This window comes from Nestor notabilis, unplaced genomic scaffold, assembly GCF_000696875.1.
Source record: "Nestor notabilis isolate BGI_N333 unplaced genomic scaffold, ASM69687v1 scaffold3790, whole genome shotgun sequence".
Taxonomy (NCBI): Eukaryota; Metazoa; Chordata; class Aves; order Psittaciformes; family Psittacidae; genus Nestor; species Nestor notabilis.
In genome coordinates this window covers 19,111-36,267 of record NW_009909873.1, presented here as the reverse complement: position 1 = coordinate 36,267, position 17,157 = coordinate 19,111, and the positions used below count along the sequence as shown (strand labels likewise).

Genomic DNA, 17,157 nt, shown 5'->3' with positions numbered 1-17,157 from the left:
GGGGGCTGAGGCGCTGGCACAGGTGCCCCAGAGAAGCTGTGGCTGCCCCATCCCTGGCAGTGTTCAAGGCCAGGTTGGACACAGGGGCTTGGAGCAACCTGCTCTAGTGGAAGGTGTCCCTGCCCGTGGCAGGGCTTGGAACTGGAGGAGCTTTAAGGTCCCTTCCAACCCAAACCAGGCTGGGATTCTATGATTGTATATGAATCATAGAATATGAGAGTGAGTGCCAGTGAGATGCTCTGCACACGTTTCTGCTGGTGCTGCCAAGGGTGTAATTCTGACAGATTTAGCCCTTAGCTATAGCCTATGCAGACAACTCATCTTGCAGTATGGTTTTTGTTGGGGTCTTTTGATCACGTAACCTTTCCAGAGCCCGGCTTTGCTGGAAGGAGGAGGTGAGAATCAAATACAGACAAGCAACTGAGGGAGTGTAAAGTCTGGGCTAAGTGAGGTTAGGGTAAAAAAAGCATCTGCTCCGTGTCCTGGCAGGAAATATCTGCAGGACATTCTTACAGCTTTAGTGATGGAAAATAAGAGTGCGCTTAGAGAAGAAGTCTGTATTTCTCAGCCATGGCTTATCTGCTGGGAGATTGTCTACTGTGCTCATAGGAAAAAGAAAAAAGAGAAGAAAAAAGCCAAGAGTTACGATAAAACTGGTAGTCTCTGGGGAGGGCATTAGTGAACTAACACACTGGCTGAAGGAAAACATGAGCAGAACTCTTCAAGAGGGAGGAACAGCAGAGAGGGGCACTGAGGCTGTAAGGAGTGAGTTTGAAGTTCAAAACCTGTTGTTTTATGGGGGAAATGAGCACTTTTAAATCCGGATACTCTCCTGGGAAAAGAAATACAAACCATGGCCTTGTGGGAATGAGAAGTGTTTCTTTAATATAACAATGATTAAAACCCCGCAGCTTCTAACTATAAACTCCTTTATTTTAATGCTGTTGGTGAAATTAAACTGAACAAGTTATTTCATCCTGGCTTTAACTGAGTGTTCATGTGTCTGATCAGAAAATACATTTTTCAAGTTCCATAACCAATAAAAACCCCTTAAATAGCAGAAATTCAACCTCTTTATACAAAACAACTGCCATACTCCACCCCCAGCACTGTGAAATCCTGGTGCCTACACATAAAAAGCAGGATTTAAATGTCAGATAGAATCACAGAATGGTTCCTTTCGGAAGGGGCCTTAAACCTCATGCTGTTCCAACCCCTGCCACGGACAGGGACACCTTCCACTAGAGCAGGTTGCTCCAAGCCCATCTGGTATCTCAATGTCTCCCTGGGAACTCCAGTGTGTGGAAGCAGCATTCCATGTACGACAGTCACTTCTGTCAATGCTCCATGCCTGCACCTAAATAAATGGCCAAAACCTTGAGTGATTTGGTCACTTGCTGCTCTGTGCCCATTGCATGACAGAGTCCTGAGGTTCTCCTCTGATGCCTGGACCAGGACATCAAGAAAACCAGGACTAACCTGTACATCCCAAGTGTTCTGCTGCGCAGTGGTGATATCCTGGACTTTGGTGTGTACATCCCAAGTGTTCTGCTGCGCAGTGGTGGTGTGCCTGGACTTTGGTGGCCTTATTGGTGTCAAAGTGTAACTGAGTTAGCTTTTTCTAAGTTACTGGAGTTGCAGTAGGATGGATAATGATGATTGTCATACTCTGCTGAAACACAGTGTTTAAAAAGGTATTTCTAAATAGTTCTGGTTTTCCTTTTTTTATTGTTTCCAAGAGTTTGATACTATTAAAGGATTTTTTCCCCAGGTTTCTCTTTCCAGCTTAGTAAAAAGTTGTCAAATACTCTCCTGGATTCCCACAGCTGTGGCTGTGCCATGTGCTCCCATGAAGGAGAGCTTGTGTGGGCTGTGAGCATTGGTGCTGCACCTTCTCCAAAGGCTCAGGCTGCCAAACCCTCCGTGAGTTCAGAAATCAGTCTGGGTTTTCCCAGGCAAGATTTCAGAGGGGAAACAAGGATGGGTGCTTTGGAGAGAGGAATTTCTGGCAGTCCTGGCTGTAAGAGCTGGAAACTCTGGGTTAGTTTTATTTTGGGTTTACTTAAAACTGATTCTTGCTGAAGTTTTCCATGATACCAAAATTTGACAATGTTCAAATTTCAGATTTTGTGTCCCTGCTACAACAAAAAACGTTGTCTGTGACCAGAGAAACCCACTCTGCACAATCATAAATGGTGCTGCTAAACTGGTATCATGTCAGGTGTGAAAACAAAAGAAGGACTTTAGAGAAATTTAGGGGGAATTTGAGTGAAACAAACAATATGCACAAGCTGTGGCTGCCCCATCCCTGGCAGTGTTCAAGGCCAGGCTGGACCCAGGGGCTTGGAGCAACCTGCTCTAGTGGAAGGTGTCCCTGCCCATGGCAGGGGTTGGAGCTGGAGGAGTTTTAAGATCCCTTCCAACACAATAGTTTTATGGTTCTATGAGATTTGTTTGACATTCTGTTACAAGATCACGTGTGCTTCCTTTGAAGGTGTCAAAATTGATGAGACAAAAGATTCCTGCACCCAAGAGCATCACCAGGCTGGTTTTATCTGTGCACAGGAAAGAGAGAGAGAAAGAAACTTTGGAATCTGTTGGAGTTGAATTAGTCTTTTTTGGAGAAGGATAAGACAGTGAGAGGTGTGAGCAGAGTGTGGTCCTGCTTCCCAACTGAGTCATTAATGCACTGGGAAACCTCTCATCAACCGTTTCAGTATCTTGTTCTTATTTCTTTCTCAGTCCATTGAGGCACCAAATTCTTCAAAGCCACAATTGTGCAAAGGTTCATCGTTGTACAGAGCCCAGCAGGGATCAAGCAGGACTTCCACAGGGACTTTTAGGCACTGTGGAAATAGAAAATGCTGTAGCAAAAAGCAAGGGAAAGAACCCCGAGATCGTGGGTTTTGCAGGGTAATTATGCTGAACTGAATGTGGAGAAAACATTGTGGCCACAGCCAGTCAGGGAAACTTGAGTAAGTGCTAAACTGTTGAGGATGTTGAACTTAAACTATACTCCATGTGGCTGTTTTGTTGTAAATGTCTGGCTGTGGTTTGAAATGTGCCTTGTGGTGATTTCCAACCCAAACATTGGCGTATTCGATAATGAATGAGATCCAGGAGATGAAACTCTCTGGCCTACTTTCAGTGTCAATCCTAAGGGAAATGCCCAAAGTAAATGCTCAGGAAAAGGTGAAGCGCTGTAAATCTGTAAATCAGAGTTCCCCTGGGTTCTGGCTATGTTTGTAATCAAATCTGAAAGGAGAAATGGCAAGGAAATGCCTTTTATTTAATGCATTTTAAGCTGATATGATCCATCTTAAATGTTAGGTAATGCTAAAGAATTCCAGTTTTATTTTCAGTCTGCTGCAAGCAGAGATGATGATTGGCCCTGAGCAGAATATAATCCTGTTACTGCCGTGGTGGTGGGAGGGTTTGTGCTTCCCATGTTAATGTCTTTTTGTTCCCTCTCTCCTGGGAGCAATTTTCCTTTTGCTTTAAGGGACTCAGCAAGCCTATGGCTGCTTACTGGCAGTGGCATGGCCAAGCTGGTGTTTGCATGGGATGAGCGCCGATCCCTCCATCTCTCCAGCTTGCAGGGAGAGCAGTCAAGGTGCGTGCTCCAGTGGCAGCCAGGGTGTTACATTTAAGGCAGAAGCTCTTCCCTGTGAGGGTGCTGAGGCGCTGGCACAGGGTGCCCAGAGAAGCTGTGGCTGCCCCATCCCTGGCAGTGTTCAAGGCCAGGTTGGACACAGGGGCTTGGAGCAACCTGCTCTAGTGGAAGGTGTCCCTGCCCGTGGCAGGAGTTGGAGCTGGAGGAGCTTTAAGCTCCCTTCAACCCAAACCAGGCTGGGATTCTATGAGGCACAAATCCCAGTGCCACCTCTGCCTGGGTGATTCCAACACCATTGTCCCCACCTTTGTCCCCACTTGGCCTCAGAGTGCTTGGGATATCCACAATATGTGTACACTCTGTAGGTTTGGTGTATTAAATATCTTTGTCAGTGCAGATGGTCTCAGCCCTGGGGTAGCTGCTTTATTTGGTTGTTGGGTTTGGTGGTATTTTGTGTTTTTACTAATGTAATCACTTTTATTAATATCACCACGCTGTAGCTTTTGAATTGCTTTTATTGTTAGTGTTGAGAAGTCCTTAGAGATTACAAGCACACTTTAAAGAGAATGAATGTAGCCTAGAGATGACAGAAAGGTTTGAGATTGGCACCCTACGGTTATGTTCTGAGCTCAATTCCTGCTTGACTCCACCACTCGGGAACATGTCATTTATCTTCTTTGTTCTTCACTTTTTGTCCATGCAATGACTAACTAATAATCACCTGCCACAGAGTCTGAGAGGCTTGGAGGGACGTTGCAATATGGCTCCTGAGAACTGCTGTTATCATTCTTTCTGAATTTTATGATCTTGAAATGGGAACATGGTGGAGATGCTCATGGTGAGGATGGGTGGAACCAGAATGGAGCCACCACCCACCAGCTGGCACATGGAGAGTGGCCATTGCATAACTCCTTCAGGGAAGATGCTGTGTTTTCCCTGAAGAGTGGCTATTTCTCCTAACAAGAAGGCCTTGAGGGGCCCATGGCCTTGTTAAATTATTCATGGCCCAGGGATAATGAGAAACTTGGAGAAATTCTGGAGTGCCAAGGGTGGGAGCTGTACCTTTCTCCCCCTACACTAATAGGAGAGCACAAGGGACAAAGAGGAAAGATTCTCCCTTTTGTTTTTATTAACCTTTTGGACTGTTTCTGTACAGTGAGTCTGTCCTTAACCCACAGTTTGTAAAACTATCTGTCTGTGCTAAATGTTCATGTGGACATTTCATACACGTCAGAATAGGAGATGTTAATGGATTGTGTTACTGAGCTGTGAGCAGCAAACCTATTGAGTATTTCAGGTTAGATGTAAGGAAGTTCTTCCCCATGAGGGTGGTGAGGCACTGGCACAGGTTGCCCAAAGAAGTGGTGAATGTTCCATCCCTGGCAGTGTTCAAGGCCAGGTTGGACACAGCCTTGGGTGACATGGTCTGGTGTGGGGTGTCCCTGCCCATGGCAGGGGTTGGAACTGGATGATCTTAAGGTCCTTTCCAACCCAAACTGTTCTGATTCTGTGAGTATTTTGGTGTTATTTCACTATAAAGAACATGTGATTATTATTTTTTTTAGCATGATGGGGTTTTTCTTGTGAAAACTATGTGGACAGTATGTTTATCATTACATGCAATGTTTGTATATATACATATTATTTGTAATTGCCTTAATTTCCTTACATGCAATGTTTGTATATATACATATTATATGTAATTGCCTTCATTTCTTCCCTCCTTGCTCCTGCCTTGGCTTCCTGGGACCAAGTTATACTTCAGAAATTCACATATTAAACAACACCTGCCAGATCCACTGTTTCCAGAAGACTTTAACTGTTTGTGAAGCTCTATCAGTCCTTGCTTGGCTTCCTGGGACCAAGTTATACTTCAGAGATTCACATATTAAACAAAACCTGCCAGATCCACTGTTAAGTTTCCAGAAGACTTTAACTGTTTCTGAAGCTCTATCAGTCCTTAAATGAGCTACTTGTATCTTGTGTTGGGACCCTGGTTATTCTTCTCCAAGCGTATATGAGAGAGTCCTTGAATAAACATACCTCCAGTTTGACCTCCCTTTATAACTTTAATTCATCTTTCATTTTCCTTCTCCAACCTCCAGTTCTTGCTGACAACCTGAAGTCTAACCCAGGAATTAAGTGGCAGTATTTCAGCTCAGAAGAAGGCATTTTCACTGTTTTCCCAGCCCACAAGTTCCGGTGCAAAGGCAGCTACGAACATCGCAGCAGGTAGGATTTGTCTCCTTACAATTCTCTGGATTCCTTAAGCACTGATTTAATTTCAGCATTATGCTTTGCCAAGATGACGACATTCATGAGTAACTTCTAGTGGGGTCCCTTGGGTTTTCTCAGGTTTGGTTTTTAAAGCTCTGATATTCACTTCTAAGAAACTTTGAATGAAATAAAATTACATACAGGTTCCTCACTTCTCCCAAATGCAGTAAGTTGTAAACAGCAGCAACTTGTAAATTGTAGGTCAGCCCACAGGCAAAATTTGACTTATATTTGACTCATACTTGACCCCTGTTAATAAAGAAGTGAACATGGTTTCTACTGGTTTGGCAGGTACGTTGCTTTGGTGAGGGGGGGTAGAAGGATGAAAGACTGGAAAGGGCATTGGTAGGAGCATTTTCCCAGTCTCCACCCCAGGTTCAAGGGTCGCATTGTGGGTAGTAGGGATGCAGCAATAGTGGAAACTTTCTACTAAAAAAGAACTTACAGAAAAAAGGATGAAAAGGTGACAGTTTTCCTGCACAAGGGAATGTTTCTATTCTGCAGGCATGCAGCAAAGCAGTTGCAGGGTAGTGCTTTTTTCCCTGCCTTTTAATGTCTGTACTTGTGGGACTGATAAAAGACTCAAGGGTGGAATCTAAGAAAGTGCAGTGGCTTTAGTATCTGTGGTCACACAATAACTAATTGTACCAGTTAATCAATCTGTGTGGAGGAAGTTATCAGCACATCAGGTAGTTTCCTTGTAGCTGAGTACCCAGCGACTAAGCAGTGCTTTGGTTACCCATCAGTGTTGAGCAATTAGGTGTTTACACATGTTATCTTCCCTGTGTCATCAAAGCATGAAGTGTCTGAGCTTGATTAAGTCTTCTGTGGTCTTGGAAAGGTGCGGTCTGAAGACGTGAGAGCTGGGGGCACCCTGGTCTTGATCAGAGTTTTGACTCTAAAACCATGGGTGATTTCATCCAAAGCACTTACTCCGGGTCACAGTTTCTCCATGGCTGCGTAAGGGATGTCTTCTTGCTAATATTTATTTTAGAGGGTAGTTTGGATGGATTAATTAGTTAATACTTAAGTGCTTTGAAGATCTAAGGACCTATATAAGTTCTAGGTATTAATACCAGTATAGAGCTGCAGGCTGTTTTACAATTGAGAACTTATTTGTGCCAGTTGTTTATTGCTGTGCTTTGTCTGAAGTCTTTTGCATTTCCTTTACACTTAATAAGATTTCTGTGGCTGACTTTGATATAATAAAGCTTAGATCGCAAAACTCACACTTGACTCTTAACTAGTTTTTGGTCTGGACTAAAGAGGGAAGAGCCCTCTCTTCTTTTTAATCCTTCCTCCGCACTGAGGCTCTTCCTAATTTGTTCCAGGTTGAAACCTTGGCACAAGAGCTTGTGAAATCTCTCACACATCTCTCACAATATTGAACTGGATCTGAGCACTGCTTCACTGGAAACGTGGGGGTTGATGTTAGCACAGACAGACACATGGCAGCACTGAGAACCTTCACCAGGCTTAACTCAGATGGGCCATGCAGTTTAAAACTGCACAGACCTAAGGGGCAATGGAGAAGGACCCATGTGAAATGCATTCCAGGGCTCCAAGAGAAAACCCTTTCTTGGCCAGAAGCTTTCCCTTCTTGCAACAAACCAAACAGCCTATGCTAATGCAACCCTGCACACACAGGTTTTTACTTGTCATGTAACCAGCACATACCCACTATTGCACTTATTTTGCATGTGAGTAAGGTTCCCGGCACCCAGCATCTACCATGAGGCATTTCTTGCTTGTCAGCTCTTAATCCAAAACTTGGTGTGAGCTTATGCAAACAGTAATCCCAAACACTGCTGCTCTGTCAGCAAAATTGCTTATTCCTGCATTAAAGTGGTTGCTGTAACAGGAGGAAGATTTGACACCTGATTTGGGTTAAAATGGCAGAGCTTGAAAGCAAAGGCCTTTTCTGTATGTTCAGCTTCTCAGCTGGTCTTTCCTAGTGGAAATTTTCCTAAAGGCAAAAATTCCTCCAGTAACTGATTGATTGCCTCTTTGTGGGGTGTTTTTATTCCTTTTCAGTTCTTGACTTCTTTCACTTGTAAACATTTTGGTGGAAATGACAAGATGACTCATGACAGTGGTTTGGGTTTTGTTCCTCTTCAGGCCTGTCTATGTTTCTACTGTTCGACCTCAGTCCAAGCACATTGTTGTCATTGTGGACCATGGGGCTTCGGTCACGGAGACGCAGCTTCAGATTGCCAAAGATGCAGCCCAGGTTATCCTGAGCTCTATAGATGAACACGATAAGGTATGATTTCTCCAAGCATGAGCAGATTTTCGTTGGGCTCAACCATACTCAGTGTTTTCAGGTTCCATCCAAAGCTGTGTTTTTAAGTTGTGGTCCATGGACTCACTGGGATCTGTGGTCTACCTCTAATGGGTGCTGAAGGCTTGAACTCGCTTTTGGAAGTCTGTGTTACAGCAGAGGAAACATGTGGGGATCCACAGGCATTAAAAAAAAGTGAAAACCAGTGGTCTGAGGCAAAATCTTGTTTCTCAGTAGTCTTTAAAGGCTCCTTCATCTTGGCAGAGACTAGGTGATGGTCAGCACTGTGATACAGTGTCCATTTAGGAGAACCATGCTCCAAGCCTCATGACTTCAGATTGCTTTGAGCAACTCATTTTACCTCTTTTTTTGCTTGTGAAAATGGAAATGACTTATTCTGCTGTTACACTGGGGTCAGCTGAAGCATAATCAGTGGTTTGGAAGATTCCCAGACAACTGTTGTGTCCTGGGTTCAGCTGTAACAGTTATTTGTCTCCATTTTAGTAGGTGCAATGAAAGAATAAAGAAAAGGACCAAGAAACCTGGATTTTATTTCTTGCTCTGCCACAGACAATGAGGAAGTCACTTAACCTGTAATTTTAAGTACGGATTACACCCAGGGGCCCATAAGATGCTTCTGTAGAACCACAAACGGTCCCCAGTTTGGTCTTTACTTCTAATAATTCTCTGTTAGTGTGGCCTTGATCATTCTTTCTGCTTGGTTTTCCTTTTTTTGAGTAGGAAAGGAGTTCCAGACGAATCAAATCAAAGAACAACTGCTTGTATTCTTTGCCTTAAGTCTTCTTAATAATCGCACAGGAAAAACCCTTCTAACTTCTGTGCTTTTAGAGAGTTTTGACACTGTAAAATAATACTTCCAGTTTAGCAGAATTAATAGTACTTAAATTGAAGTGTCAGAAGTGTCTGTCTTAATAGAACTCCAATGAAGAAAAGACATTTAAGACATTTATTACTTGGTCAGTAGCTCAGTGGTTATGAAACCTGTTATACAGGTGTATAATTACTGCTTCATTCTGAGGCCATCTTGCATCAGTCATAATTTCTAATAAGGTATGCCACTCATCTAATAAGGCTGGTATGTTATGTGTATATTAATGCAAGTGTTACCACTGCATGCCCTAACTTACAGGCTAAAAAGTGATGGTAGATTTGGCTTGCTTTGTCTGAGATGTTAAAGCAATGTAATGTTTTGCCTGTGAAAAGCTCTCAGAGCTTATTTCCTTATTTGAGTTGGTTTTCTGTAGGCACTTCACTTCTCTACAGGCACTCAAGGCTTTCCTGCAAATGCTCTCTGCTGATTTTGTTCCTAGTTATCTCTCATTCACTCAGGCTTCTGCCCAGAACAGTGTATTAACTATTATGTACAAGCAGAGCGAAGCTGACTTCATCTGAGAAACAAAGCCTGAAGTCTCTTTTCCTTGAATCCACCAGAAGTCTAATCCTTTTCAAATATGATGGATTTATGCCTCGAGCATTTAGTTTTTAACAATTGAATTTTAAACCCACGGATTCTCTTCAGTTGGCTTAGCATTGTGTTTTCTGTATCAGTGCATAAAGAACTCTAAATGGGAAGGTAATCCAATATAGTTTCTTCTCTTTCAAGATCTCTGTGTTAACCGTGGCAGACACAGTAAGAACCTGCTCGCTGGATCAGTGCTATAAGACATTCCTGTCTCCTGCCACTAGTGAGACTAAAAGGAAGATGTCCACCTTCGTTAGCAGTATAAAGTCATCTGACAGCTCCACGCAGCATGCGGTGGGATTTCAAAAGGCTTTCCAGTTGATACGCAACACAAACAATGGCACAAAACTCCAAGGAAGTAAGTCTCTTGTTGGGCAACCCTGAGTATTTCTCACCCTTGCAAATGTATTTTTATTTGGGATTTTCACTTGGGCAGAGGCCAAAGGAATGCAGTGCTTGAAGATTAAAAAGGAGGGGGGGTGGGAAGCACATGCTTTTCTTGAGTAGCATTTACTTGACCTTTCAATGAAAACTATTGTTGCTGCAGGTTCATTTAATTGTTGCTAAAATATATGCATATGGGTAATGTGCCTAACTGGAATCCTGCCTATGGAAGTGGCCCTTGCTTCTCAGGGAAAAGGGTTTTTTAAGAGTACCAATTATGGGTGATATTTTATGGAACATGGGGTTGGCCTGGCTAAATTTTCCTTCGTCTAAGAATATCCTCCTGAATTTTGGTGCATATATTATGGGCTTTCTCCTTTCCCATTGCCAAGACTGGGGTTTTCTGTAATGAGGATGTGGTGAAAGATGTGGAAAAGATGGATGTGAAACTGAGTGGCACGTTGTTTGCCAGGAAGCTGTGGAAGGCGAATTCTTGAACCTGTGCTCTGAGTGTTCATTGAGCAACATTGCCAGTGCTGCAGCAGGGTGGAGAAAGCAGATTGATCTCCAACCGTGTAGTCATTTTATGTAACAGATCCTATAGCTTGGTCCTGTGCCTGCTCCAAGAAATGCAAATCCTTCAGTGAAGGCCACCAGTGCAGATGCTGAACAGAATAAAAGAAAGTGAAAAAGAGAAGTCCAGGAATTAAAGTGCTTTAGAAAGACTGAGGAAATGTGTTCCTACTTCATGTGACTTTCCTTCAGTTTATAAAATGCTGCTTCATAGAACCGTTTGGCTTGGAGGGGACCTTAAAGCCATGGGCATCTCTGTGGCATCTTCTAGACTTGCTTGAGCACATCCATGTCTCTCGAGATATTCCATACTGCAGCCAGGCATGATGCTGCAGTCTGAGAGCTTTGCTAGCAGGTGTAACACAGGACAGTCCTAAATCTGTAGTAGAGACCAGTCTAAACAAGGCATTTAGAATTCAGTAGCAGATCTTTCTATGCTATCTGATATACTACCCTTCTGATAGCTAGAAAAGGCCCTTATATTTAGTTTATACTGCATTTATCTATTTCATATGTGTTTATATCATATATATATGTCTCTACATTGCAATTTGATATGTGTGTGTGTACATATATATATACACACAGACACACACTCCACTACCTATTTACCTACAGCTTTCAGGGAGTGTTGGTGCTCAGTGACAGAGTGTTTTCTTACACGTTGGGATGAGAATCTGCTGAGCAAGACTGCAAAAGGAACCAGCACAAGGCAGGAAACTCAGACGTGTTGAACAGCACAATTCTTTCATCTCATACCAACAGTCCCCTTCTAACTTTTCCACTGTGCATTCAGGAGTGAGGCTGTATCTCAACAGCTTCCCCGACACACCCACACATTGTTCTCTGGGAACAGGATGTTGGAAAATTTACAGTGAAATGAATGATATTTTTTTTTCTAGGTTTATTTTTCTTTATTTTTTTAAAAGATGAAAAGATTATTTACAAGAAAGTGAGACACACTTTATAAACATCCTCTTCTCAAACCTATTGTGTTTCACTCTATGAATTCTGGTATTTGCTGTATACGTATTAGGTCTTCAAAATCTTTCACGCTTAGAGAAAACCTGAATCTAAAGCATTTGTCTTTCCTTTTAGTTTTCTGTACTTGTGCCCCAAAATAGCTGTTTGGTATGAAACCCAATAAAAGTCTGTATTTTCACTTAATGAAGGGTATGCCAAAACCTTCTAATCCTAATATACAAACAGTGCCAAACAAAAAAGCTACGTAGGAGGAGGCTGCAAGACTCTACAGCTGATGTTCTTGAAGTAACTGCTGGTGACTAATACATCTCATCCCAGCCAGTGTCAGCAGCACTGGATTAGTTTTGTTATTATTATTTTACAGAAAGTTGCACCCCTTTCATCTTACTGCACGAGGATGGTAAAAACCTGACCTTAACAACCCTGTGTATCACCTGAGCAGTGTGCAGTCAGATAAACCTTTCACTGTATCTGAAGCCTAAAGTTCAGAACTTGGCTGAACCTTTAATAGTAGAGGCTGTTTGCCCCCAAGACAAGAGGGGTGTGGAGCTGCTGGAGTGAGTCCAGGGGAGACCACAGAGCTGCTGCGAGGGCTGGAGCAGCTCTGCTCTGGAGCCAGGCTGAGAGAGCTGGGCTGGGGCAGCTGGAGAAGAGAAGGCTCCTGAAGGGGACACCTTAGAGCAGCTCCAGGGCCTAAAGGGGCTCCAGGAGACCTGGAGAGGGGCTTTGGACAAGGGATGTAGGGACAGGCCAAGGGGAATGGCTTGAACCTGCCAGAGGGGAGATTGAGGTGAGCTCTTGGGCAGAAGCTCTTCCCTGTGAGGGTGCTGAGGCGCTGGCACAGGGTGCCCAGAGAAGCTGTGGCTGCCCCATCCCTGGCAGTGTTCAAGGCCAGGTTGGACACAGGGGCTTGGAGCAACCTGCTCTAGTGGAAGGTGTCCCTGCTCATGGCAGGGGTTGGGACTGGAGGAGCTTTAAGCGCCCTTCCAACACAAACCATTCCAAGTTTCTATGGCATAGCCTTGGAAACACGTACACAATTTTCCTAAAGCTGCAGCCAAAGCTGTATTAATGCCTGGCTTTGCTTTTTTCCTCATTTTAGCTTCTAAAACAAGGAAAAATAAGGCAGAAATTCCCCCCACATTAACAGCTTTTACTTGTTTGTATCAAAAGCCAATTCAGGCTGAAATTCTTTTCAAGCCATGATGACAAAACGTGTAAGTGAAAGCCTTCATACCTATTAAAAAGAAGCCTCCAAAAAACAGCTCGATGAGACAACAAAGTGGGTATGTAACCAACTAACCTCATGTGCTTCAGAGTATCTGGTGGCGTATGATCCCTACAAGTGCCTTAATTAGATGCATAAATCACTGAGAGACTATGATGAAACAGGTTGGTGTGTAAGGATGTGAATGTATGTGTTCCAAGGCTCTGAGGCAGGCCTGTGGCCAAGAACATACTCAGCTTGAAAAAAGTGTTCATCTTCATGCCCAAGGAGGCCTGTGATGATGGACGGCGGTGTGCCGTGTCATGTTTCTCAAGCCTTACACTCTACAGCATCATTAAGGTTGGAAGGGACCTCTGGAGATCATCCAGTCCAACCCCCTGCCAAGGCAGGGACACCCAGAGCCCGTTACGCTGGAACGTGTCCATAGTGGGTTTGGAATGTCTCCAGAGAGGGAGACTCCACAACCCCCCTGAGCAGCCTGTCCCAGTGCTCTGCCACCCTCAGTGTAAAGAAGTTCTTCCCCATGTTGAGGTGAAACTTCTTGTTTTAGTTTATGGCTGTTTCTCCTTGTCCTGTCACTGGGCACCACTGGAAGGAGTCCGGCACCATCCTTCTGGCACCCACCTTTGAGATATTGATCTGCATTGGTGAGATCCCCTCTCAGTCTGCACTTCTCTAGACTAAACAGGCCCAGCTCCTGCAATCTCTCCTCATAAGAGAGATGCTCCAGACCCCTGATTATCCTTGTGGCCTCCACTGGACTCTCTCCAGCAGCTCCTTGTCTTGCTTGTACTGAGGAGCCCAGAACTGGACGCAGTGCTTCAGATGTGGCCTCACCAGGTTGAGTAGAGGGGCAGCATCACCTCCCTTGACCTGCTGGCCACACTCCTCCCCACGCACCCCAGGTTACTATTGGCCCTCGTGGCTGCAAGGGCACACTGCCAGGTTCCTAGTCAACTTATCATCCAACTTGTCATCAGCTTGTCTACCCTGCACCATGGGAAAGTGCCAGGTGCCTTTCATCCTGTAGTGTCCTCCAGCTATCACGCTGTAAGGCTTGGACTAAGTTGCAGCAGCACTAATGTGGGTGTGAAGGAGGAGTAGTGGGTGAAATGGTCTTTTACAGGGATTTGGGGTTTCTCACATACAACTTGGGTGCCTGGTGTGGCCAAACCTTACTGGAAGGGAGGGTGAGGAGGACCCCACACACAGCTCTTGCAGCAGCAACACTGGGAAAGCACCATGTGCTCTTTATGTGGGAAGTACAGTCGGATGCTCCTCTGGGATGCAGTGCAGCTTGGTTGTATGGAATTGCTGAATGGGAGAAGAACAGTAGGCCAGGAGGTGAAACCTGCAGGGTTTTGGCTTTTGTTAAGCTCTCTCCATGAAGCTAGAGCATCTTCTGCAGCATGCTGTGTGCTGCTCTTGCATGCTCCTGCCTGGTTGCAGCCAAGCCAGTGATGTCTGCTCAGGAGAAACAAGCCACAGTGCTTCTGGGTGGCTGGTAGGCACCGAATCAAACCATGTTTGTTAAATGCTGTTAATGAAAGTTTAATAACAAATCATGTAATTCATAAGCCTGCAGTGTGTTTATCCCCTGTCAATCTCACAAATGAACCTGTTGGCAATACACAGTTGCAAGCAGACGTAAGGGCTCTACCACATGACTTCCCTGAGCTGAAGTTCTAATGCACTTTCTGCACTCTCTATGTAATTCTTTTTAGATACCGATATGGTCATAACTTACCTCTCAGCTGGGATTACATCAAAAGATTCCTCAGAAGATGATAAAAAAGCTACTCTCCGTGTCATCAATGAAGAGAACAGTTTCCTCAACAACTCAGTGATGATTCTTACTTACGCACTTATGAATGGTGAGAAGTGGTTTTGCGTTTCCAGTGGATGAAAATTCCTTTCATTGTACAACTACTTTATTAAGCTCTTTCAAATGTAATTCCATGCCTTACTGGGAGCAGTTTGTTAGTGGATTTTGGCCTTTGTAATACAGAGGCTGCATCCAGATGTTTACTACTTTGTATAAAAAACTCAGTGCTATAATATGCTTACATATCACAGTGCAGCTGCTCAGGATATAAAGTGTTGCTGCCTGAATTGTCTAGTGGCAACCTGACTGAATTAAATGTGATAACTATTGCAACTGTAAACCTTCCTGTCACTGCCCAAGTTCCCTGGTGCAGCAAAATGAGAGTATACCTGACTTCTGTTTCAGACATCAGCCAAGGAGCATGAATGTAACACCAAATGTAATCTGAAATGCTTTAGTAACTTAGGACCCAGCTTAAGAGTGAAGTTAAATATGAAGATCATGGATGTAATAGTTTGGTATCCTGTGTTTTTTCCAACAAAGCATCTTCAGTAAGCAGGCTGTATGATGTATTACTAAGAACTGCACACTGACTCTAGCCAAGGAAGCTAGCGCTTAAGTTAATGTATCATTTGACTGTAAATGTAAATGCTCATTTGAAACCTAATATATACAAAAGCCTTTGATTTGTCTGCAGGAACTGAGCCTGGCGCTTGTGTAAAATGTGAAACTGTGATGTTTAAGCTAAAGAACAAAGCCTGTTATCTCCAAGAAGGAGTAATATGCCCCCGGTCCTTTATGTGGACCAGCCACTGGTGGAGAACAAAGAGCTGTCCTGTGGATTTATGGGTCACATAAGTCTTTGTTAAAAGATCTTTGTTTAAAGTGGTGATGTGAGCAGCATGTTAATTTTTTGTGCTGTGCAACAGTATGTGAGAGGCAATCTTACTGAATTTTGTACTAGCTAGTTACTTCCCAAAAACCATACTAGTTTTTCAGCACTTTACCTTATTGCTTAAATAAGCCTACTGTATATTCAGCCCTATAGTTTAGTATATGTATCATTTTGCTTTTATTTCGTAGAATCCCAGACTAGTTTGGGTTGGAAGGGACCTTAAGCTCATCTAGTTCCACTCCTCTGCCACAGGCAGTGACACCTTCCACTAGAGCAGGTTGCTCCGAGCCCCATCCAACCTGGCCTTGAATTTATAGTACTTTGGAGTAAGATACAGAAGTCTTGATGGAAATTAAGCTGTTTTTATCTCCTTCCTTCTACTTCTTGCATCTCTGTTTCAGAGGGAGTGACAGGTTTGAAGGAACTGGCCTTTCTGCGGGACCTGGCAGAGCAGAACTCGGTGAAGTACGGGGTGCCCGACCGAACGGTCCTGCCCGTGATCAAGGGGAGCATGATGGTCCTCAACCAGCTGAGTAACCTGGAAACAACAGTTGGCCGATTCTATACGAACCTCCCCAACCGAATGATCGACGAGGCAGTCTTCAGTCTGCCTTTCTCAGATGAAATGGGAGATGGTGAGTGCTTACATTGAGTTCAGCTACAAAAGCATAAGAGATTAGGTTCTCTTTGCTTACATGTTCTCAAATATACTCTAGTCTTATGAGATGATGCTTTTTGGTGTGTTTCCAAGACAAATATTAAATTAGCCTTTCATGCCAGTAAGTTGTTTTATCTGCAGGAGGTCTAGTTATGAATAAAGTGGTAGTAAGACATGGAATAGACACATTTAGGTTGGATTCTCAGGAGTGAGATTTGTTCTTGTGTACGTCTACATATACAGAATCTATAATTTGTGGAGAGAAATTCTTTGTACTTGAGGGAAGCAATCTTGTCACGTTGAAATGACAGCCATCATCATGCTGCACGGCTACAGGGTTCATCATTTCAGTACTTCTGTGTGTCTTGAGGTCTTACAGGTGGACTCAGGGGATTGAAAGAGGGGAAAGACAACCAGCTTAGCGAACAGCACAAGAAGAGATTATTAATTACTATCCAAAATTCCCTATCCTTAGCTCTTCCTTTAGCTTCAGCACACTTGGCCTGCCCCAAGCACTGGGCAGAAGAGCTGGTTGGTGGTTGCTTGGCCAGTCTGGAGAGAGTGATGTGCTGAATTTAGTGGAAGGCTGGAGACAGGTTTTCCACAGACTGTGAATGCATCCTGAAGAATATCTTATTGCAGCTGACGTCCGGTTCTCCCATCAGTACCTGAGTATGCTGATGTGGTGGGGAAGTGCATAGGTCTTCCCTTTTCCCTTAAAATTATATGCCATGTTAACAGAATCTGTGTGTTCAACTTGATCTGATCTTACACTACATCCAGTAATGGAGACACTAAAGGTGTAGAGACCAATAGAGACTTCTGGGAGTGTAGCAGCATGTCTGTGAGATGACATGTGTGAGAAGTGCAGAAACTAGATAGTTTCATCTGTGCTCGGGGTAAGCACACGCTGCAGGGTCATCCTTTTTGGGGTTTTGCTGGGGACAGGTTCAGCA

The 17,157-nt window shown here is 43.9% G+C and overlaps 1 protein-coding gene across 1 annotated transcript in view; it reads left to right on the top strand.

Annotated features, from left to right (window-relative positions):
- CACHD1 (cache domain containing 1) overlaps positions 1 to 17,157 on the top strand; it is a gene marked incomplete at its 3' end in the record, with an annotated part of 93,064 nt that overhangs the window by 56,906 nt on the left and 19,001 nt on the right. Inside the window, exons 5-9 of the mRNA XM_010023414.1 lie at positions 5,719 to 5,845; positions 8,009 to 8,153; positions 9,796 to 10,012; positions 14,548 to 14,697; positions 15,945 to 16,178. Coding sequence (XP_010021716.1) covers positions 5,719 to 5,845; positions 8,009 to 8,153; positions 9,796 to 10,012; positions 14,548 to 14,697; positions 15,945 to 16,178 — 873 coding nt within the window. The remainder of the gene's footprint in view (positions 1 to 5,718; positions 5,846 to 8,008; positions 8,154 to 9,795; positions 10,013 to 14,547; positions 14,698 to 15,944; positions 16,179 to 17,157) is intronic.